Source organism: Desmodus rotundus, chromosome 4 (genome assembly GCF_022682495.2).
Source record: "Desmodus rotundus isolate HL8 chromosome 4, HLdesRot8A.1, whole genome shotgun sequence".
Taxonomy (NCBI): Eukaryota; Metazoa; Chordata; class Mammalia; order Chiroptera; family Phyllostomidae; genus Desmodus; species Desmodus rotundus.
In genome coordinates this window covers 126,605,780-126,628,946 of record NC_071390.1, presented here as the reverse complement: position 1 = coordinate 126,628,946, position 23,167 = coordinate 126,605,780, and the positions used below count along the sequence as shown (strand labels likewise).

General features: G+C 37.7%; 1 protein-coding gene across 1 annotated transcript; it reads left to right on the top strand.

Annotated features, from left to right (window-relative positions):
• The first annotated feature begins 13,513 nt into the window (after positions 1 to 13,513).
• On the top strand, positions 13,514 to 22,177 carry JCHAIN (joining chain of multimeric IgA and IgM). Its single transcript, XM_024579691.3, has 4 exons — positions 13,514 to 13,689; positions 16,848 to 16,974; positions 20,452 to 20,532; positions 21,235 to 22,177. Exons 1-4 carry the CDS (start codon positions 13,626 to 13,628, stop codon positions 21,437 to 21,439), a joined length of 477 nt encoding a protein of 158 aa, XP_024435459.1. The 5' UTR covers positions 13,514 to 13,625; the 3' UTR covers positions 21,440 to 22,177.
• Positions 22,178 to 23,167: the final 990 nt, after the last annotated feature.

Here is a 23,167-nt window from a genome sequence, read left to right as displayed (position 1 = left end):
TAGATTGCCAGTCGGATCAGCCTTTAGCTCACTTTTGTCACAGAAAACCCTCTCTTCAGTCTTTGTGAGTAACTTCATGACAGTGGATTTGTGGAACTTTGAGTGACTATAGGATGTTTTGGGACTTTTAGAATGTTTAAAAGTAAACTGATAACAATTACATATTCGTTATATTGTATATATATACACATAAAGTATTTTCCACTTTTGAATGCTTGATCTTGCTTCACTTATCTTGGAGATCATTTTTGTGTTAGCTTCTCTTGGCAAAGATCTTTCCTCCAGTGCTAATATGATCTTTCCTCAGTTAATTTTTGAGGGTCGAATCAAAAGTTACTTTTCTATTGTCTAGTGTCTCAAAGGTACAGGACATAGAGATAGAGTGTGCATGGAGAAGGGATAAAGGTTGTGTTCCTGATGACCCTGTAACTAATTTCAGAAACTGTGGTTTTGGAGCTGTTTGGGTAATACTATTCAATACCAAAACTTGTTTTTCATATGAAGTTTAAGGACAAGTAGGAACAATGAATTGTTACACTAAATGCAGAATTTAATCCATTAAAAGGAAAATCAAGACAGTTCAGCCACATCTTGAGTTTAAAGCCAAGAAGTTCTTTAAAAATATCATCATCTCTTTTAAGTGTTTATGTGTCAAGATGCCAGGATACAAGGAGCCTTTTATTTTATGGAAGATTTTTAAGGGAAGTAATCACAAGATATTAAAGACAGAGGCTAAGGGGAGATTGATTACTTATAATTATTCATGCTCTACTTGTGGACAGAATGGAGAATTACAGTCTGTGTGATAGTATGCTATTATGTGAATTAACTTGAAATGAACTACTATTCCCTAAATGTGCTTGTTAGTGGACTGGTGTTAGCTTAGAGGTGGGGCTTTAGATGTACGCCATAGAAGTCTATCTTCAGCACTACCACTTTGAACATTCTTCTTAATGACTTAGATGAGGATTCTGATAGCATGTGTATCGAGTTTATAGATGCTGTGAGGATGAAATAACTAATGTGCTAGATTTCAGAATCTGTACTTAAAAATGAATCTAAAGAGGTATAATGTTGGTCTGAGTTTAGCAAGATAAAACTCAAGGGAGACCAACGCTAAAGCGCATACCTAAATCTCAAGTATTTAATTATCAAATGTGGGGAAATTATTACTTTATAGGAACGTATTTTTTTAAAAAGGGGATTTTAGTTGACTGTACACTTAATAAAAGCCAATAGCATAATGTAGCCAAAAAGAGATACTATCAGACTTCCAGCCAAGAGGGAGGCATAGGTAGACAATGACAATTTAAAAACAAAAAACAACCAGAACTGACAGAAAATCAAACTGTATGGAAGTCTGACAACCAAGGAGATAAAGAAGACACATTCATCCAGACCAGTAGGAGGGGCGGCGACGGGCAGCCGTGCAGAGAGTACACGTGGCAAGGTGGCGGCTGGTGGACCCAGCGAGGTGGTGGATTGTGGAGCGGGTTGGGCAAGGCTGCAGCTGGTGGGCCGGGTGACAGACAGTGCAACCCAGAGTTCCAGCATGGGGAAGTAAACCCTCAAACCACTGATTGAAAACACCTGTGGGGTTGAGGCAGCAGTGGGAGAAACTCTCAGCCTCACAGGAGAGGTCGTTGGAGAGACCCACAGGTTCCCAGAATGTACACAAACCCACCCACCCAGGAAGCAGCACCAGAAGAGCCCAATTTGATTGTGGGTAGCGGAGGGAGTGACTGAAAACCAGCAGAGAATGGAGCAAGCTCTATTGCTCCCTCTCAGATCCCTCCCCCACATACAGTGTCACAGTGCAGCCACAAGTGTTACCCCACCCTGGTGACTACCTAAGGCTCTGCCCCTTTATGTAACTGGTGCACCAAGACAAAAAAAAAGTGGCCCAAATGAAATAAAAGGTCAAAGCTCCAGAAAAAATATAACTAAGCAACAAAGAGATAGCTAACCTATCAGATGCACAGTGCAAAACACTGGTAGTCAGGATGCTCACAGATTTGGTTGAATTTGGTCGCAAATTAGATGAAAAAATGAAGGCTATGCTAAGAGAAACAAAGGAAAATGTACAGGGAACCAATAGTGATGTGAAGGAAACTGGGACTCAAATCAATGGTGTGGACCAGAAGGAAGAAAGAAACATCCAACCAGAAAAGAATGAAGAAACAGGAATTCAAAAAAATGAGGAGAGGCCTAGGAACCTCCAGGACATATTTAAAAGTTCCAACATCCGAATTATGGGGTACCAGAAGGAGAAGAGGAAGAGCAACAAATTGAAAACTTATTTGAACAAATAATGAAGGAGAATTTCCCTAATCTGGCAAAGGAAACAGACTTCCAGGAAGTTCAGGAAGCTCAGAGAGTCCCAAAGAAGCTGGACCCAAGGAGGAACACACCAAGGCACATCATAATTACATTAGCCAAGATTAAAGATAAGGAGAGTCTTAGAAGCAGCAAGAGAAAAGGACACAGTTACCTACAAAGGAGTTCCCATAAGACTGTCAGCTGATTTCTCACAAGAAACCTTACAGGCAAGAAGGGGTGGAAAGAAGTATTCCAAGTCATGAAAGGCAAGGATCTACATCCAAGATTGCTCTATCCAGCAAAACTTTCATTTAGAATGGAAGGGCAGATAAAGTACTTTTCAGGTAAGGTCAAGTTAAAGGAGTTCATCATCACCAAGCCCTTATTATATGAAATGTTAAAGGGATTTATCTAAGAAAAAGAAGATAAAAAATATGAACAGTAAAATGACAGCATACTCATAGTTATTGATAACCACACCTAAACCAAAAACAAAAGCAAACTAAGCAAACAACTAAAACAGGAACAGAACCACAGAAATGGAGATCACATGGAGGGTTATCAACAGGAGTATGGGAGGGGGAGAGGGGGGAAAGGTACAGAGAATAAGTAGCATAAATGGTAGGTATAAAATAGACAGGGGGAGGGTAAGAATAGTATAAGAAATGTAGAAGCCAAAGTACTTATATGTATGACCCATGGACATGAACTATAGGGGGGGGGATGTGGGAGAGAGGGGGTGTACAGGATGGGGTGGAGTGAAGGGGGGAAATGGGACAACTGTAATAGCATAATCGATAAAATATATTTTTTAAAAAAGCAAAATAAAGCACCCCCCAAAAAAATACAAAAAGAGATACTATTGTTTTAAGTGGCATTTATTAAAGAATATGACAGTTCTGCTACATTTTGTCCTTGGTCAGATGACACTTGGATTGTTGTGTACATCTGGATGCTATACTTAAAAAAGCAACATTGACAATATGGAGCCCATCCAAAAAAGAGACTAATATCATTAGAGGACTTAAGATTAGAGACAGTTTTCAACTCTGTGAAAAAGCTTTCCATTCATCCTTTATTCAATCAATACATTTTAGGCATTCCTGTACTTGGTTCTTGGAAGAAGTGAGCAATAAGATAATGCCATTCTCAAACAGCTTTTGTTCTAATGAAGAGGAGATAGGTACTAAATAAAGTAAATAAGAATTTCAAGCAATGATAAGTACTATGAAAAAAATAAATTTGGGAAATATGACAGTGACTAGCAGGTTGCTTAGGAGGATTAGCAACCAGGGAAATTCTGTCTGAGGCAATGGCATTGAACTTGAGACTTGAATGACGGTGAAGGGCCAGCCATGCAAGGATATGGAAAGCGTTCATGCAGAGGGACTAGAAAGTACAAAGGCCCTGAGTGGAAGTAGCTCAGGAGTGATGAGTGAAAGGGAGAATTGTGGGAAATCAGGTAAGATAAGGAGTTTGAATTTATCCCAAGTGCAATGAGAAACCAGTGGAGGACTTTAAGTCAAATGTGGTCTGACTTTCTTTTTGAAAAGATTGAGGTCTGCTGAGTGGACAATGATTTGTAAAGGCAAGGTTGGATGTAGAGAAGAGTTTGGAGCAGTGAATAGTTTAATGTGTTTAAACATGAAGCCATTTTTTTCTCCCAATCATTCTTCTAAATTACTATAATTAAATTTTCCTTTGACTTCTCTTGAGTGTTATAAAAAGCTTCAATAATTTTATTTATTTATTTTTGCTCATGGATGTGTATTTTAATAAAAACAATTCTATCAAAATACAACAGTTTTCTCATCTCTCAAGTACAATTTAATAGGATGTTTTGTGTTAGAATTTTCTCTAAACCCTTCCATACCCACAAGTTTCATGCTAATGCCAGGTATCAACTTACGAGGACAAAGGCAGAACCAGTGCGCACAAAGTGGAGGATGTGTGTGTCAGCTGTAGTTACGAATAGAGGAGAATGCTATGCAAAAAAGGTGACGCCTCAGGCAGCCAGAGTCCACAATCTGGCCACAGGTCCAGGTGCACAGGACTGTTGGTCAAGTAGGGCTCCGCTGCCCAGCTGCCCTACAGCATGCATGCCTGACTTGTAAGCAACCGTGGGAACTTTCAGCACTGACAGTTCTCTGCCTCATCTTTGTGCTTGCTTAAGGGGTAGGGAGGCACTGGGTGGGTGGGCAGTCCCCACTTCTCCATCTCTTGGTATCCCCGTTTTGAAGGCCTACCTCCAGCCACAGACCCATGTGGGTGAGGATTGGAGTTCTGACTTTCTTGTGTCGTCTGCCAATTTCCATCCCTTCTGGAAGAGAAATCATTTGGTGGCACAAGGGGAAAAGGTAAATAAGGAAGGCCGTTCCCCTAGGGCTGGACACTGGACAACCCTAGCCCTAGAGGGCTAAGTCTTCCTCCTGACCCTTTGGGTCAAGTCCAGTTCTTCACCGGGGCTCCTTCCAGGTGCCTTCCCCACTCTCGGCTCCCAGAAGCAGGCTGGTAGGACTGGGTTGCATAAGGGGCTCCTCTGGCTGGCAGCAGGCCTGGACTAGCAGCAAGACAGTGGGCTCGAGCAGCTGGCTTTTGGTCCTCTCCATGGCTTGCGGGGCAAAGGCTTATGTCCCAAAGGTAAGCTGTCCAACTGGGACCGAACGCTTCTCTGAAGAGGAGCAGAGTAAACAACTTGGATTCAGCTGAAGCACTGAGATAAGGGACAGAAATGGGGAGATGGCCATGCGTCTTGAGTGCAAGCCAGGTGGACACCCAGCCGCAATCAGCATACAGCTGCCTGAGCCCTCCTGGGCCTTCTCTCAGATGCTCCACAACCTAAGCCCAGGCTCTTATCCCCATCCCTGACCACTTCTGAAAGTACCAGCTGCTCAGACCCTGCTGGAGGCCTCCCTAATGCTGCTGAACCTAAGCCCCCACCCACACCCGCCATTCAGTTTTAGGCCTAAACAGCATTGCCCAGCCCACCGGGATGAGGTTAGTCCCAGCTCTGGTGCAAATCTGCCCTGTGACTTTGGCCGAAGAAGAAGCTTCAGTAACTTTGGTAGTTTTCTATTATCAAATGTCTGGTTTATTTGCTATGAACCTAAAACTGCTCTAAAAAGTAGTCATAAAACTCTACTTTGGTCTAAAAACTTAAATCTCAAACTCACTTTTAATTTCAAGTCTCTGACACCCAATTCGAAACAAGATGGAATAACAGGACAAGATTTACCCTCCCACTTGAAACAACTGAAAAGAAAAAACCTGACAAAATTTATAAAACAATGATTCCTGAGACTTTGGACATTAGGCAACTAAGGATAGTGGTCTCTGAGAGACAGAAAACCACGAGGCGGCCTCTGCAGTTGCCTCAGTTCGCTGCCTTGAAAGAGTTTCCAGGCCATGGCCTCGCTGGTTAAATCTGTCAACATTTAAAGAAAAAATAATACTGGTTCTACATAAACTCCTGCAGCAAACTGGAGCAGAGGAAATACTTCTACACTTATCCTATTGGGCCACCATTATCCTGATAACAAAACCAGGTTAAGACATTACAAGAAAAGAACATTTCAGACCAGTATCCTTTATGAACCTAAAAGCAGAAGTTCTAAGCAAAATTTTAGTAAATTGAATCCATCAATTTACAAAAAGGATATTACATATTAAGTTGGGTTTATCCCAGGAATGCAAGGTTAGTTTAACACTTAAAATTAATGTAATTCACCATATTAGCCAACTAAAAAAGGAAAATCATATGGTCATTTCAACAGGTCATATATTTATTAAAATAAACTCTCAGCAAACTAGGAACAGAAAAGAAGTTCCTCAACTTGATAAAGGACATTAAAGGAAAATCCAACATCATACTTAAATGCTGAATTATGAAGATGTGAATTTTTTAACAGCTTGAGATATAATTGATATACAATGAACTATATACATTTGAGTCAAACAATATGGTGAATTTCGACATATTTGCACACTTGTGAATTCATAACCACCATCCAGATAATAAACATACCCATCCTCACCCAAAATTTCCTCATATACCATTGTAATCCTTTTCCCCCCTTCCTCTCTGTACCTTCCTTCACAGGCAGTTGCTGGTCTGCTTTCTGTCACTATAGATTTGCTTACATTTCCTAAAATTTTATTGAAATATATAATATTTAATTTAATGTAATATGAAATTTAATGTAAATATAATTAAATATTTTTATAATGTTTATTTAAGTATTATATATAATATAGGGAATCATATAGTATATACTCTCTTTTCAATAGTTTGGCCTCTTTCACTCAGAATAATTATTTTGAGATTCATCCGTGTTGTGTGTGTATTTCAACAGTTCATTTGCTTTTATTGCTGAGTAATGGATACACTACAATTTGTTTTTCCAATTTATTTATGGACACTTAGGTTTCTTCTAGTTTTAGGCTATTACAAATAAAGCTAACATTTCTTCTAAGTGTCCTCTGCCTCTCCTCCAAGTCAGAAAAACTCTGGATATATCCTTTTTCTTTATATTTTCCAGTTTTATTGAAAATTAATTGGCATATAACATTGTGTAAGTTTAAGTTGTGCAATGGGATGATTTGATACACATATATATATAGTGAAATGGTTACTATAATAAGGTTAGTTAGCACATCCTTCACCTCACATAATTACCATTTTGTTGTTGTTGTTATGGTGAGAACATTAAAGTTCTACTCTTATAGCAACTTTCAAGTACAGTAGTCCTCCCTTAGCTGTGGGGATACATTCCAAGACCAGCCGGTGGATGCCGGAAACCGTGCATAATACCGAACCCTATACATACTATGCTTTTTTCCCTGTACATACATAGCTTTTAACTTAAAAGAAGCACTTTACGGCTTCTCTTTGGAAGATTCAAATTGCCAGCATCACTACTGTTTCACTTTGGGCCACTATTATGTAAAATAAAGATTACTTGAACACAAGCACCGAGATACCATGACAGTAGCTCTGATAACTGAGACTGCTACTGAGCAGCGGAGGAGTAGCATATACGGGGTGGACATGCCGGACAAAGGCACCATTCACGTTCTGGGTGGGGTCCAGCAGGACTGTACCATATTTCATCATGCTACTCAGAAAAGTGCAAAATTTAAAACTTACGAGTTGTTTATTTCTGGAATTTTCCATTTAATATTTTCAGACCACAGTTGACCTTGGGTATCTGAAACCATGAAAAGTGAAACTGCAGATAAGGGGCGGGGCGACTGGGTACAATACAGCATTATTAACTACAATCACCATGCGGTACCTTAGAAGCTGGAACATACTCATCTTAGAACAGGAAGTTTGTAATCTTTGACCGACAGCTCCCCATTTCCTCTCGCCCTGACCCCGCCATCTCTGCCTGCAACCACCACTCCATGTTTTGTTTCTATGAGTTCAGTGTTTTTAGATGCCACCTACAAATGGGTTATACAGTATTTATGTTTCTCTGTCTGACTTACTTCAATTGGCACGCTGCCCTCAAGGTTCATCCACATTGCCACAAACGGCAGGATTGCCTTCTTTTTAAAAAAAATAAAATATTTTTATATATTTTTATTTGTTTTTTAAAATTTCACTTTTAATTACAGTTTACATTCAACATCATTTTGTATTAGTTTCAGGTGTACAGCATAGTGGTTAGATAATCATGTATTTTATGAAGTGTTCCCCCCGATATTTCTAGTACCCACCTGGTACCATACATGGTTATTTTAATGACCGTATTTCCTACACTGTACTTTACATCCCCATAACTATTTTGTAACTAGCAATTTGTACTTCTTAATCCCTTCGTGTTTCACCCAGTCCCCCAACGCCCCTCCCCTCTGGCAACCCTCTGAATGCTGTATCTATGAGTCTGTTTCAATTTTGTTTATTTTTTCTTTAGATTCCACACATAAGTGAAATCATATGGTATTTGTTTTTCTCTGATTTATTTCACTTAGCATAATGCCCTCCAAGTATGCAGATTAGTACAGCCACTATGGAAAACAGTGTGGAAGGGCCTCAAAAAATTAAAAATGGAACTGCCTATGACCTGGCAATCCCACGTCTTGTTATATATCCAGAGAAATCCAGAACACTAATTCAAAAGGATATGTGCACCCCTATGTTCATTGCTACCTTATTTAGCCAGAATATACAAGCAACCCAAGTGCCCATCAGTAGACAAGTAGATAAAAAAGTGATGCTACATATATACAATGGGATATTACTTGGCCATAAAAATGAAATCTCCCCTTCATTTTTATGGCTGAAAAATATTCCATTGTGTGTGTGTGTACATTTTTCTTCATCCATTCACCTGTCCGTGACAACTAGGTTGTTTCCATGTCTTGGCTGTTGTGAATAACGCTACGGTGAACATGGGAATGCAGACACCTTTTTAATATAGTGATTTAATTTTCTTTACATATATACACAGAAGTGGAAATGTTGGATCATATGGCAGTTCTATTTTTAATTTTTTGAAGAACCTTTATACTGTTTTCCATAGTGGCTGTACCATTTCTTCCAATGGCGTGTGGGGTGCCCTTTTCTCTACATCCTCATCAGCCTTTTTTAACTCTTGTCTTTTTTTTTTTTTTTTTTAATAATAGCCAGTCTAACAGGTGTGAGGTGATATCTCCTTTTGGTTTTGATTTGCATTTCCCTGATGATTAGTGATGTTGAGCACCTTTTCATTTACTTGTTGGCCATATGAATGCTTTCTTTACAGAAATGTGTACTTAAGTCCTCTGTCACTTTTTAAAGCAGATTTTTCTACTTTGTTGTATGAGTTTCTTATTATTTTACATATTAACATTTTATGAGATATATGGCTTGTAAATTTTTCTCCCATTCTGTAAGGTGCATTTTTATTTTTTGATTGCTTTGTGTATTTTGCTGTGCAGAAGCTTTTTAGTTTGATTTAGTCCCAGTTGTTCATTTTTGGTTTTGATGCTTATGCTTTTTGTGTTATACCCCAAAAATCATTTCCAAGACCTATGTCAAGGAGCTTTCCCTTTTCCTTTTTTTTCCTGGGAGTTTTATGGTTTCAGGTCTTACATTTAAGTCCCTTAATCCAATTCAAGTTAATTTTTGTGAGTGGTGTAAGGTAGGGGTCCAGTTTTGTTTTTTCACATGTGATATCCAGCTTTCCCACCATCCTTTATTGAAGAGACTACTCTTTCCCCATTGAGTATTCTCTCCCTCGTCGTCTATTAGTTGACCATATATGTGTGGGTGTATTTTTGGGCTCTTGATTCTGTCCCTTTGGTCTATGTGTCTGCTTTTTATGCCAGTAATACACTGCTTTTACTACTATAGCTTTTTGAATATTTTATAATATTCCTTATGAGGGCCATTTAGCATGAATGTGTACTGGTCTCTAGGCTTCCACATGCCTGTAACCCAAGGGGAAATGTCAAACTCTCCCAGAAATGCTTTCCTCAAAGTTTATTATAGTGGATATCCTCAGGTTGGGTTTGCATTTTCTGCAACTCAACATGGAGTGAGCAACGTAATATGATGATGTGATAATGGTTATGACCATGTTAATAGTCACTAATAATTGTATAGCACTTACCACAGGCCAAGATCTGCTCTAACTTCTTTATATGCAATAATACATGTTAAGCCTCATGGCAACCCTATGAAATATATATTGATATTGTCCCCATTCTACAGATAAGGAATTGAAACATAGAGGTTACATTGTCACACATCTGGTAAGTGGTGGATTGGGAGATAAACGCAAGCAGCAGACTCAGAATTCTTTCCCTTCACTATTACGCTGTATTGCTTCTCAGTTTCCCCTTCTTGCAGGGTCCCTGATCTCGCTGAGTTATTTTCTTGAATCTCTCCATCACTTGACTATGAGGAAAGAAGAACACCATGTCTTTCTCTTTCCTAAGAGTAAAGGGGGGAACGTCTTTTACCACAAACGTTCCTATGTCCACAAGGTCAACAGCTCCTGTGATGACATCGCCCTTTTGCTCTCAAATCATCTAAAGCCTGGAGGCGGGAGCTGGGAAGAGGTGGGGTGGTGGTTGATGGCAGTGAGCTGAGTTCTGTTGCCTCTTGTTAAGCCTTGGAGGATGTGTCTGACTCTCTTTAGAATTTGGGGTACTTAGCCATTGTTATCTGTCAGCTGTGAGTCCCAGTTGCCAGTGCTGGGGCAAAGAGAAAGCCATTTTTTTATTACCGGGGCTATTGTAGTAGTCCGAAAAAAAGGGTGGAGGCTTGGACTAGGGTAGCAGTGAAAATGGAGAGACTCAGATAAGTTTGGGATATATTTTGGGAAAAAAGCCAACAGGATGTAATGGTAAATTGAACCTGGAGGAGATGAAAAAAGGAATCAAAAAAGAGGGTTTTTGCCTGAGCAACTAGTTGGAGGTAGGTGCCATTGACCGAGGAAGACTAAAGACAGAAAGAGTTTGGAATGGTGGTGTGAGGGTGACTTGGTCCACAAGAGTACTGTTTTGCCTGGTTACCTGTTAGATACCTGCTAGACAGCCAAGTGGAGATGTCAAACACAAAGCTGGAGCTCAGTGGGCAAGGTAAAGTCTAGAGTTGTCTATTTGAAAGTCATAGCATGTCTTATATTCAAAGCCGTGGGATCAGATAAAGTTAATTAGGCAGAGGCTGAGTGAAAAGTGAAGGCTGAGGATTGAGGAAAATTCAGCAAGAGACTGAGGCGTCACCAAGGAGAGCAGGGAAACAAGGACAATGTATTCTCCATGTCCCAAGAGAATAAATTGTCATGATTTGGGTGTCTCCAATATAATAAGCTGTGTCAGAGGAAGTGAAGCATTGACCTGCTTCAGGTGGTTTTTAAACAAATGCTAAACTCAGACTGTCTGCTGTATAGGAAATTGAAACAAAACTTTAGTAGAAATAAAGAAGGTGAGATGAAATTACCATAAGATCTTTTTTATTCAGATGAGTCTATCACTGAATCTCTTACTGTAAGAATATCATGTATAGGTGTAAAAAAATAAATCATTTCTGGTGAAAAAGTTGGAACATGTAGCTAAGCTCCCAATTACTTATTTCACTTGCTTAGAAAGAGTTCTATTCACATTTTACATTTTTTAGTGGGAAGAACAAAATTTGGAGATGAAATGGTTGAAAAATTAAACTGCAATCTATTTTATATATATGTAGGTACATTTGGTTAGAATATATGTATATAACTATATAAATAGCCAATATATAGATGTATTTGGTTAGTGCTAAAAAGATGAACCAATTTGCTTATATTGATTCACAGAATTGTAAATAAATTTGCTTTAAAAATTACCTTTATTAACTTCTTGCTCTTTTATAGTTAATGCTGCTAGTTATTCCCCTGCCCACCCCCTGCAGGCTTCTAGTCTACCAATTTTTACATTGTAGTATACTTAACAATCAGGTGAAAGACTTTTTAATTATATGTATTTCCAGGTTACAGCTCCAGAAATTCTGATTGGGTGTAGCCAGGAAAGCCATGTTTTCACTAGTACTCTAGGTATTTCTAGGGAAGATAACCCCTGGGACACACCTGGCAAGACACTGGCCCTGGTACTGCATTGCAAGTCTAGGTGACTCTTCTGGTGGCAAAAGTGCCTCTTGGATCCCCACGCCTTATTTTTATTAAAATAACTTTTAGATGTGTAGCTTACCTGATAGAAATATAAAACTTAATATTGAACGAATATAAGCACCGAATATAGAGCTTCCCTTTAGTATTTATGAATCAAGTAATAATCTTCACTTTTGTATAAAATAAGCTTTTGGGAAAGCTTTAATTTGACTCCAGGAATTTATCCAATTGTTTTTGGGAAGCAGTTTAGTCTTTGAGTTTACTTTCAAGGAAGTAATAATTTCTAAAAAAGTATCAAGCTAACTTCTAATTACTCTTTTTTTGTAGTGATGGAATAAATCAGTTATTTAGAAACTACAGTTAAAGATGAGGAACTCTTTAAGTGGTTGGCATTTGCTTTTACATCCTGACCACATACCTAAAATAATGTGCTTTCAGATCTGTTTCTTCTGGTACTAGGTATAATTGTTCATGTGAACCCAGTAGATTTTCTTAACCCCAAACAGCTTCTAAATGCTATGGTAGTGGACATTAAAATGAAAATAAATTTTTGACAGTATAGTAATATTGTATGTTCTAGAGTTTGACTTTCAATGCATATTGCTAAACTTTTAATACAGATTGATTTAAGGAGAGCAATTATATGCTAGACTTTATAGCTTTCATTCTGCTGTATTCGACTGTTGGCTATGAAGTCTGCTTGCCTACTTAGGATCCTGAAGTATCTCTTTAGTACCTCTCAAAATTCTAGGAGATCCTTAAAAAATTAGAGAACTAAGAACGAAAAGTAGCATAGATTTGATGTTGCATGTAAATGTAACCAATATGCTCTTGGAACAAGCCTGCCTGAGACAGAAAATTCTGGTATGTTGGGGTGGTGGTGGTGGGGTAGGCGGATGCTCTGTCCAAAAGCCCAGATTTTTTTTTGCACTAATTAATGAAAAAAATATTTACAAGAAATACTACAGTGTTCTGTTTTCTGTTGAGCCATCTCAAATGAAAACCATTTTATGGGTTTACAGTTCTGAAAGGCGCTACTAGATGAGCAAACACAAGGTCTGCCGTAACGCTGTCAAATTAAAATGTGGCAGCTGAGACATGCAGTACCCACCTGTTTCCAATTCCAATGCCGTGTTTGAGCTTATATGTATATGTATATCTGCTGTTCGAGCATATATATATATATATTATATATATATATATATATCTGGTAGCTTGGTTAATTAAGGACTAGAAGAAAAGTTGACATAAGATACAATTGGGATCTTAATGAGCTTTAATTCATTTATCCTCCTTCATTTATTGTTCCAAGCACAACAAATGTCATGTATATTTGAAAACTTTATCATCTAAGGAATAAAGTTGAAATCCCTATTTAAACATTCTTAATGGACTCCTGCCTTGAAATTATTGTTAGTCTTCTGCTTTAATTATATAGAGTAAATGTAAAATAAAAAAGTGATTGCGTCAAAGTATGGCTTTTTGTAGGATGCTTTGGAAGAAAATAGGTAAATCTGAGCCATACATTTCTTTCCAGTGCAGCATTAAAATTTTAGCCTTCAGCCGCGGTTGTGATTGGTTTTAGTTTGTTAGCTGCCTGAAGCGTTATTTTAAGAAAGCAGAAGCACTATTGTTTGCCACACTCCTTACAGATCACACACCTTAACCCTGACTGTTTTGGCTCCAGTTTTCGAAAGAAGTGAAGGCAAGATGAAGAACCATTTGCTTTTCTGGGGAGTCCTGGCCATTTTTGTCAAGGCTGTTCTTGTGACAGGTATGTGTATTTTGAAAATAAACCCAGATAAAAGGAAAAATATAACACAGATTTGTTCTTCAGAGTGGAACATTAATGCTTGTGGTTTAGTTGGCCAGCTAGCTGGTTACTTTTTTCTAACTTGCCTTAATCTTTGTATGGGCAGTGATCTTTATGCAGACAAGACTCATAATTCTTTTTTTCCCCTTTTCCTTTTATTTGTTTGACTATTATATCTTACAGGGGTGTCCAACCTGTGGCCCATGGGCTACCTGTGGTCCAGGATGGCAATGAATGTGGCTCAACACAAAATTGTAAATTTACTTAAAAGTTTTTTTGCTCATCAGTTTTCATTAGTGTTTGTGTATTGAATGTGTGGCCCAAGACAACTCTTCTTCCAGTGTGGCCCAGAGATGCCAAAAGGTTGGATACCCCTGATTAAAATGTATATATTTCCAGGTAAGTATTGATATGAATACTGTACCTATATGAATATACATGTTGACTTTTAAAAATCAGTAGTCTCCTCTTTGAATGTCTTAAATTAGTATTAGGAAAAATGAAGTAATAATTACTATGAATACAACATAGAATGCATTGGGATTTTATTTCTCTAGATTTATTATGATCCTTTAACAATGTTCAATGTTCTACAGGGCCTATAACTTAATAGCTGAACTTGGGGTATTTTGTATGTTAACCCTTCAAAGTATTGTAGAAAGTGGAATATATTATGAAAATAGAGATACAGGTTTTCATAATTTTCATTTACAACACACATGAATTAGAAGTGATATAATTTGGCTGAATTATTTATATATGAGCTTATTATTCTTATTTCAAGACAGTAGTATATAATTAAGAATAATCACTTTAAATATATTTTATACTAATTTAGCATTAATAATAATGGATTTCTAATATTTACAATATAAAGATAGTAGTAAAACATGTATAGTTTATGTATCTATATGTATGTATAAATACATGCACATATATACACATATAGGAGCTATAATTATTGAGCACATGTTATGTTCTACTCATTATGCTAATTACTTTATGTGTACTATTCTAATTAATTGTCCCACCAACTGCTTGAGGATAGGTACTAATTTCTGACATATAGTTGAGCCCATTGAGCTTTAGAGAGGCCACATATCTTACCTGAGGTCACGCAGCAGGCATGCGGTAGGTAGAACCCAGACCCTCTGACCCAACAGTTTGCACTCCTAACTACTACTCTACTTTGCCTGTATGAGGGAATCACCTTATAATAATTAGTAAATTAATTATGTTCATATGTAGTATGTTATTAAGTCTATTTTCTTATTTGTTTGACCTGAATTAAACTTAATAAATATTTATTGAGCACCTACTATGTCCCAGATGCTCTTGGGATAAAGTAAGGTACACTCTTTAATAACAGGTTTATTAGGAAAGATGCTGCCTGTCAGTGAGAGAGAATATTAGAACTGTGTAAGGCTTGGTGAATCGAAGGCATTTGCACGTTTTCTAGTAGGAATATTGAGCTGCCTAATACTTTTATACAACAACAGTAACGTTATTTCCCCCTGTATGTTTCAGGTAAGAACATAAACTATATACCATAAATAAAATATAAACATTTTCTATTTAAGACTATATGTCAAGTCACATATTGATTCGATATTGTCCTTTGGACCGGCACTGCTGCCTTATTTGTATTTTATTGAGAAACACCTTTAAAAGTCCTGAATACAGAGGAGGGAAATGACAGCACTGAAGCCACCCTCCCCCCCCAGCGTGAGGGAGAGTTGCCCGATGCTCTTGAACCGACTTCGTGATACTTCTCCTCCAACACCTCACAGACTTGTGCCAGAAGATTTATTAGGAAGTTGTGGATAATGACATCATACACATTCTAAAATACTTCAAGCAGTTTATAAGTACCCTAACAATGATTATAAAATGTTTTTGTAATGACTATTATCATTGAGACTGAAATACTGCAATTAGGGCCTCCCTGCTCTGGGATCGCTTCTGGAATAACTAGACTTCCAGTAATAGTGATCTGTCCCAATCGTTGAACCTTGATAACTTGAATTTGTGCGCTACACTTTTGTTTCTTTCAGTTGAGGCTTGGTGAGAGGAAGTTTTAAAGGTTGCTTAGCTAATATTATAGGACTAAAAAAAGATATTTAACATCATTATTATTTGATTAGCACTGTTAAAAAAAGCTATTATTAACTCCTCAAATATCTGTTAACTGGGGTAAGTCCAGCTGTTAATAAATTTACTTTGCTTATTCTCTGCAACACGTACTAGATCTTTTTGTGTAATATTCAGATTAGACAGTAAATGTTGACACAACGTTAAGGCCTTAGTGGTCATCTCTGTACTCATTCATTCACTAACTTTTTTCTGCATTCGGGCATATTAAATGAAATAGTGATTGTACTTCTCAATATTTTCTAAATTGTTTTTGCAAATTTACAACACTTCATGTCCATCTATACTATAACTTTAAAAATAATTCTTATAAGAGATATTAATATAGCACCTATTATTTTATTTGATTGAATCATTATATCATAATAACTCAACTGTTGTTATGAAAAAGAAAAATACAATTCAGTTTAGGGAAATTGTGGTGGAGAACATTGAAAAATCTTAAAAACAAGGCTATCGTGGGGGGAAGTGCACCTGTGCTCAGCTCCGATGCAAGGTCGGCAAACGGTGTGAGTGGGGGTCCAGGAAGGGTGTGACACTTCAACCGGGTTCACAAAAACTGGTGTTATTTTGGTTCACTGTTGAATGGATTGCTTTGGTCTGAGAGAACTCCACTCTGGATTTTTGTTTTCTCCCTTACTTCGGCGTCTGGCACTCATTTTACAAAGGCTACGCCAATCAGAGAGCTGTGCCTCTGACAAAAGCCCTGGGTTAAAACCAGAGTTCGTCTGTTCGGGTTCCCATTGACTGGTCCAAGGGAAGAAGAGGAAATTCCTTTTGGAGTACCTTTCCTTCACTATGCTGTGAGATTCTACTCCGCTATTTTAGATCGGGAAGGAGAACAAACCATAAAACTTATCAACCATAAAACTTATTTTTTTTTCTGCAGGAAAAAAGATTAACTCAATCCAAAGTTGATAAGTAGATTTTCATTTCCATTTCTTCTTAACACTCTTTTATCTTTCCAGCCCAAGACGACAATGAAAGGACTGTTCTTGTTAACAACAAGTGTAAGTGTGCCCGCGTCACTTCCAGGGTCATTCCTTCTCCCGAAGACCCTAGTGAAGACATTGTAGAGAGACACGTCCGAATTATGTACGTGGTACTTTATGTTTCATTTTTTCATGTTGTAAGTGGAGATGTTCTCTCCTATTAGCCATTGTTTGAATGTAATGCCTATATCTCTGCCCCTCTTTTTGATGTGTAGCACCTGACATGAGGTCGAATCTGGTTACTGTGCTTGAGCCAATGATGCACAAGTTCAGAGCAGGACGAGGTTTCCGTGTAGTCGAAAACCGGTCATCTAGATCAAATGATGGTAGCTGGAGCTTCAGGTCTAGTCATCAGCATGCCCCGTTTATATGGAATTATTTCACTTTGAATCAGAACTTTTAGTTGCTCTTGATTAGTTCAAACTGAAACTTGAGCTAACTCTAAAAGCCTTATTTTGTACTATATCTGGACAGAGTATTTTACATAGTACTCAACCGTCTGTATGCAGGTAAGGCAGACTAATCAAATTGATTTATTTGATTTATTCTTCACTTGCACATTGGACTTAAGATACTTATTTCACACATAGACCAGGGTATAAGCAGGGTATGAGTCTTGATGTTCAATAGTCAAAATGCTAATAATATTTAAAAAATGAGATTCCTATGGCATCCAAACAATCCTTGAATAGTTTTCCTCCAATTGAGTACCTCTTCTTGAAACAATGTAACATTTAATTCCATCTAATCAATGGAAGAAGTTGTGTGCATTTAAAATTTTGTTTCAAGTTCTGGTTGGGCCACTTAATAGCTGCTTTTGTATGCAAGTCACTTCTCTACTCTAAGCTTTAAAAGTATACATCTCATAGGGCTATCGTAAAGCTATACTGAAATTTATTCCTGTTAGAGAATGTATAATTCCTGGCATATTTTCAAAAAGTATTTGCTGTAATTTATCTGCCTGCCCTGTGGGTCGGTTACCGTTATGTCCCTATACTTCTTAAAATACTTTTGCCAGGTTACCCAACATTGTTATTACGATAAATTAAAAAGGCCTCAGCCTAATCTACAACTCTGAGCATAACTGTCTATTGACACTTTTTTCACCTTATGTCTGAAAATCCGGCAGTATGGTTGTGCCCTTATTTTTCCACACTCATAGTGCGTTCTTTCTCTTCTGTTTTTACGTATGTTGTTCTTCTGCTTGGAGAACCCTCCCTCCCACCCCTCTTAGCCTGGCTAACTTCTCGTCACCCTGCATGTCTTAGCTTACATATCACTTCCTCTAGCAGGCTTTCTCTGGCCGTTCAGACTCTATACCACTTAGCTCCCTGTTAGAGACAGAGCAACCAGAGACGCCTGCGACTCGAAGGGCTGCCATCTGTGACACTGGCACCTAACCTGTGTTGAAGAGGAGTGTCCACCTGATGTTTAAACCTTCAGATTTGTAAATGGCACTCCATGATTCTCTAACGCATCTTCTTTCTGCGACCATTCGTTTTATGACTGTAGATTGTTTTCTGAATTCAGATACTTCAGTTACTTCATCCACATTGCTGGATGCGTTTTGAAGGTTCTCTGAGCTCATTTCTGAAAGTTCTATTCTCATTGCCATGCCATTATTCCCACCTCCATCACTTACTAATCATATGACTTTGGGCAAGTTTCTTCACTAATTTGAGCCTGTTTCCTAAACTGTAAAAAAGGGATAATATATGTATGTAGATATACACATATACTTTACAGAGTTGTGAGGATTAAATGTGATAATGTGTAAAAGCATCTAGAACAGTGTTTGACTCATGGTAGACATTCATATAGGTTTATTCTCTTATCTCTATCAATATTTAAAGCCTTTTCTGATATTATTAGAGCCTTTTCAATCTAATAAAGAATAGATTCATTCATTCATTCATTCATTCATTCATCTGACAAGCATTTATTGAGTGCTAATGAATGCCACTGAGGCTGGAGTTGGGGGACCACTGGAGAATTTACAGTCAAGTGGGGAACTGTAAACAGTTAAAAAGACAGTTGCAATACAGTATTGTGAGTGCTATGACAGAAACAGGCATAGGATGTTGGAGGGCACTCCGTCCAATCCCGGGGGCTGGGTGGAGAGTGGCAGTTGAGGCAGAAAAGAATGTTCGGAGGAAGTGGTGGAAGTGGCTACATGGGAGTTCACTGGGTGAGTGTGTGGGGCATGACAGGGTCAGAGGGCAAGGCAGGTTGTTCCAGGAAAAGGAAACAGGGTCGCTGTGAGGGTTACACGAGGTCATCATGTAACATGTTTACATAGTAACAGGCTCACTCTAAGCACTCAATAAACATTAGGACTGTTTTTGTTACTGTCAAGACTTGGAGATGAGAACAGCATGGTAAGTTTGTGGAATTGGGAGCTGTTGTTCACAGCTGGCTGACGTGTGAGGAGGGTGGCATGCTGGGAGATGAGACTGGAGAGTGAGAGGCATATCGTTAAGGACACCCTGCCATTCGTGGGGGGACACGGTAGGTTTCAAGCAGAGAAGGAAATTAGGCTTGTATTTTAGAGAGGCTGTTTTGACAGTAATGGGGCTAATGCACTGGAGGGATCAAGACTGAAGGAGGGTATTGCTAGGAGAGAAATGGTGGTGTCCTGAACCCAGTGGATGTATTTCACAGATGCAAAGAATTGGAGTCAGTTGACCTGTGAGATGGATTAAATATAGGTCATGACAGAGAGGGAGGACTCAGGGATGGCGTCCAAGTTTTTGCTTGGATATTTATGTGGATATTATTGATAAACACAGTTAGAAAACACAAGTTTTTCTTTGTATCTTTTGAAAGGGAGGGGTGCATTGAGGAGGAATCATGGTATAGATGATAAGAATGTAAAAGTTAATGAAATCACCTGAACCAGTTCATAAGCATTATCTAATTTTCATGGAAATCACCAAATCAAGAGATTTGGATTCCAGCTATAGCTTTACGATGAAGTAGTTGTGTGATCTTGGATAGATGGCTAACTGTCTGGTTTATAATTTATGCATCTCAAAAAATGTGGCTAGTACTATCTGTCCATTCATTGCAAAAGTATTGAACACATTCCACACACCACACATCTAGCAAGGCACTGGGGATGCATACATGTTTTTGCCTCAATGAATTTATGTAGTTGAGAGAAGCAATTATTCTGTAGACGAGCAACTATGATGTGGTCTTTGTTATAACAGAGGTCTATGAATTGTAATGAGGGTACAGAAGAAGGGGTTTATTGAGGGCTGGAGAGGGGATCAATGTAAACATCAGAGAGAGGGGAAAACTTGAGCCGGTTGCTAAAGGAAAACAGATTTGCCAAGTAAGCAAAGATCATTGACAGAGGAATTCTTGTGAGGTTGATTTTGAATGGGAAATGCTTAAAATGCAGCAAATTACTGTGAAATCTGAGTCCTAGTATTACTATAGATTCTTATGGAGTGCTAAATGTACCAAATGTAAAGGAGTAGTAACTACTGGCCTAGCAATATATCTGTTAACAAAAAATAGCACTATCTGTTAGTTTCATTATTTTGACTTGTTTTTTCTTTCCGTCTTGTTTTAGTGTTCCTCTGGGCAACAGGGAGAATATCTCTGATCCCACCACGCCAGTGAGAACCAAATTTGTGTACCATTTGTCCGACATGTAAGAGATTGTCCTTCATAGTTTATATATATATACATATATTTATATTTATATATTCAAATTAATAACTTTTAAAAATTAACTTGTTAGTAAGAATGTTTTGGAAAACATGTTGGGGTATAAACATTTAGCAATATAATTTGTACTTTTGAATACATTAGTTTTTATGTTACTTATTAAGTATTGGTATCATAAATTTATAAATCTTTATCACAGATACAAGTGAGCTATAAGTTTATTCTAAAGAAGAAATATTTGCCATTAGTACAGGTAAGGCCAGTTTCTCTTAATAGTTCAGTAACTGGATTTCAGGCATATTAACATACAGGTGTTTCTTTGGACACTGTAGAATCCAATAACAAACAGTTAAAAAAATCTTCCCTGTTTTCACTATAAATAACTTGCTTAATCCTAGTACACAATATGTAGTAAATCTAGCAGAGTAGAAACTGCTGCATGGTGTAGCATATCATATTATTAATCATATTGGTTACTTTCAACTAATTTTTATATTGAAGGTTGAAGAAAATCCTGAAAACTATTCTGTATTGTGGAGCAGCTGAGCTCTGAAAGGAGTTACCCTTTGTCAGTTGTCAGGCCAGAGCTGCAAGAAGTAATTGATTTTGGATAGAAATATATAGTCACTGAAATGCTGACACAGCATTTGATGGGGATTGTCTAATGCATATATTTGTTTTCCAGCTGCAAAAAATGTGATCCCGTGGAAGTGGAACTGGAAGATCAAGTAGTTACTGCCACCCAGAGCAATACCTGTGACGAAGACAATGAGACCTGCTACGCTTATGACAGAAATAAGTGCTATACAAATAGGGTCCCACTTTTGTATGGTGGTAAGACTGTAATGGTGGAAACAGCCTTGACCCCGGAATCCTGCTATCCCGACTAGTTTATGTCCTTGCTGACTGCTCAGCTCCTTATCTTGAAAGGCTCTCCATTTTGACCCAGAAAGTTAATATATTTGCCACCAATGAATTTGAAACCATAATTTTTTTGATAATGTAAAACTTTCCCCCAAAGTAATTGAAGCGGTAACATTGTTATTTTTATTAGGTAATTACATTCTAAGTGTTGACTCTCTTAATCATCCTGGGGTATATGTTCTTAAGAATATAATTTCTAACATTTAAACGTTAGGTAAGAAGAACAAATGAAACTCAAGTTAAAATCAGGATACAGAATTAAACTTTGTCTTTTTTTTTTGCTTTGCTTTGGAGAGCCAGAGCTTTCGCACATTCTATGCTATTGTCTTTTACAAAAGTAAAACTGTGTAGAGAAAAGTGATGTGTAAACACAGGTTGATTACAGGTCTTCATTATGAAAATGATTGCAAAACATGTTTTAGAAATATTTCTAAAAATAATTAAAATGGGATTTTTAATACTTATGAAACCAGTGAGTTGAAAGGGACATAATTACATGCATAATTAAAACTATGTTTTGACATAATACAGATTTGATAGCAGATGATACAAATTTTTTTTGATAATCTTTTTTGGATAATCAAGATAGTGTAAGAAATTCCCATTGGAAATTGTCAATGTTGTAACTGAATCTGATGAAATGCCTATTTCAAAATATGTGTTCTCTAGCACAGTTTGAACAATTAAATAGATTCTTAAGCATATACCTGTGTGAACTTAATTTACTGGAAAAAAGACTGTGTTAATTTTGTTATATGTAAGTTAAATATAATTTATTGCTTATGGATAGTTTTTGTAAGTATGATGTAATTTTGCATTAATCACTGAATTCATACACATACATATCTGAGGTAGCTTTGTGATTTAAAATGGAAATTAAATAAAGAGACAACATTGTTGGAGGTAAGGGTGTATAAGGGGACTAAATGGTAATGAAAAAATAATAGAATCAATGCAAACAGAACAAACAAACAAAAGACAAAGTACTTCCCAACAAACATAACATTCATAAGGTCAGTTAACATCTATCACATACAGTTACAAAAATTTCTTTTTGTTTCCTTGTGATAAGAACTTTTAGGGGAAGAGTTTTTCTGGATAGGCTCCTCTGCTCTCTCCCCATCTTTGCCTTTGTTTTTTCTGTGTACCCAATAGAAAAAGTTTTTGTTACCACATTGCAGACTCCTATCCCAGCATTATTGCTTCATTAAATGCCAGCTCAAACTGATAGTCCTGTAGATTCTCCTTCTTTCAGAAGTTCAGCTAAACTTGCAGACCATCATATTAACAACAATTTAGCATTCACCACCTCTTAGGCATCGACCAGGGCTTTATTAAACATTCACTCATTCCATATAAATCTGGTGGCTCTTCACTGAGAGTTATTGAAGAAAGATTAAAGCCTTTCTGTGCTTAGTTTTACTAATGCGTTTGCTTGTACTAGTCAACAGTTTAGTGAGGAAACACTAAGGAATCAATGGAGATGAGGCAGCTACGAAAGGAGCCTCTGGGTTCTTTGCAGGGAGTGTATTTGACCGATGGCTCTGGTACCCACCACTGTGCGTGTATGAAGTCCATGGGCTGCTCCCAGCCAGTGATGACTGCGAATGTCAAGGACTAAGACAGGCAGTTCCTGGGAGACACAGGACTCCTCTAGGGTGACTGACTTGAAGACTCCCCATCAGCTTCATTGA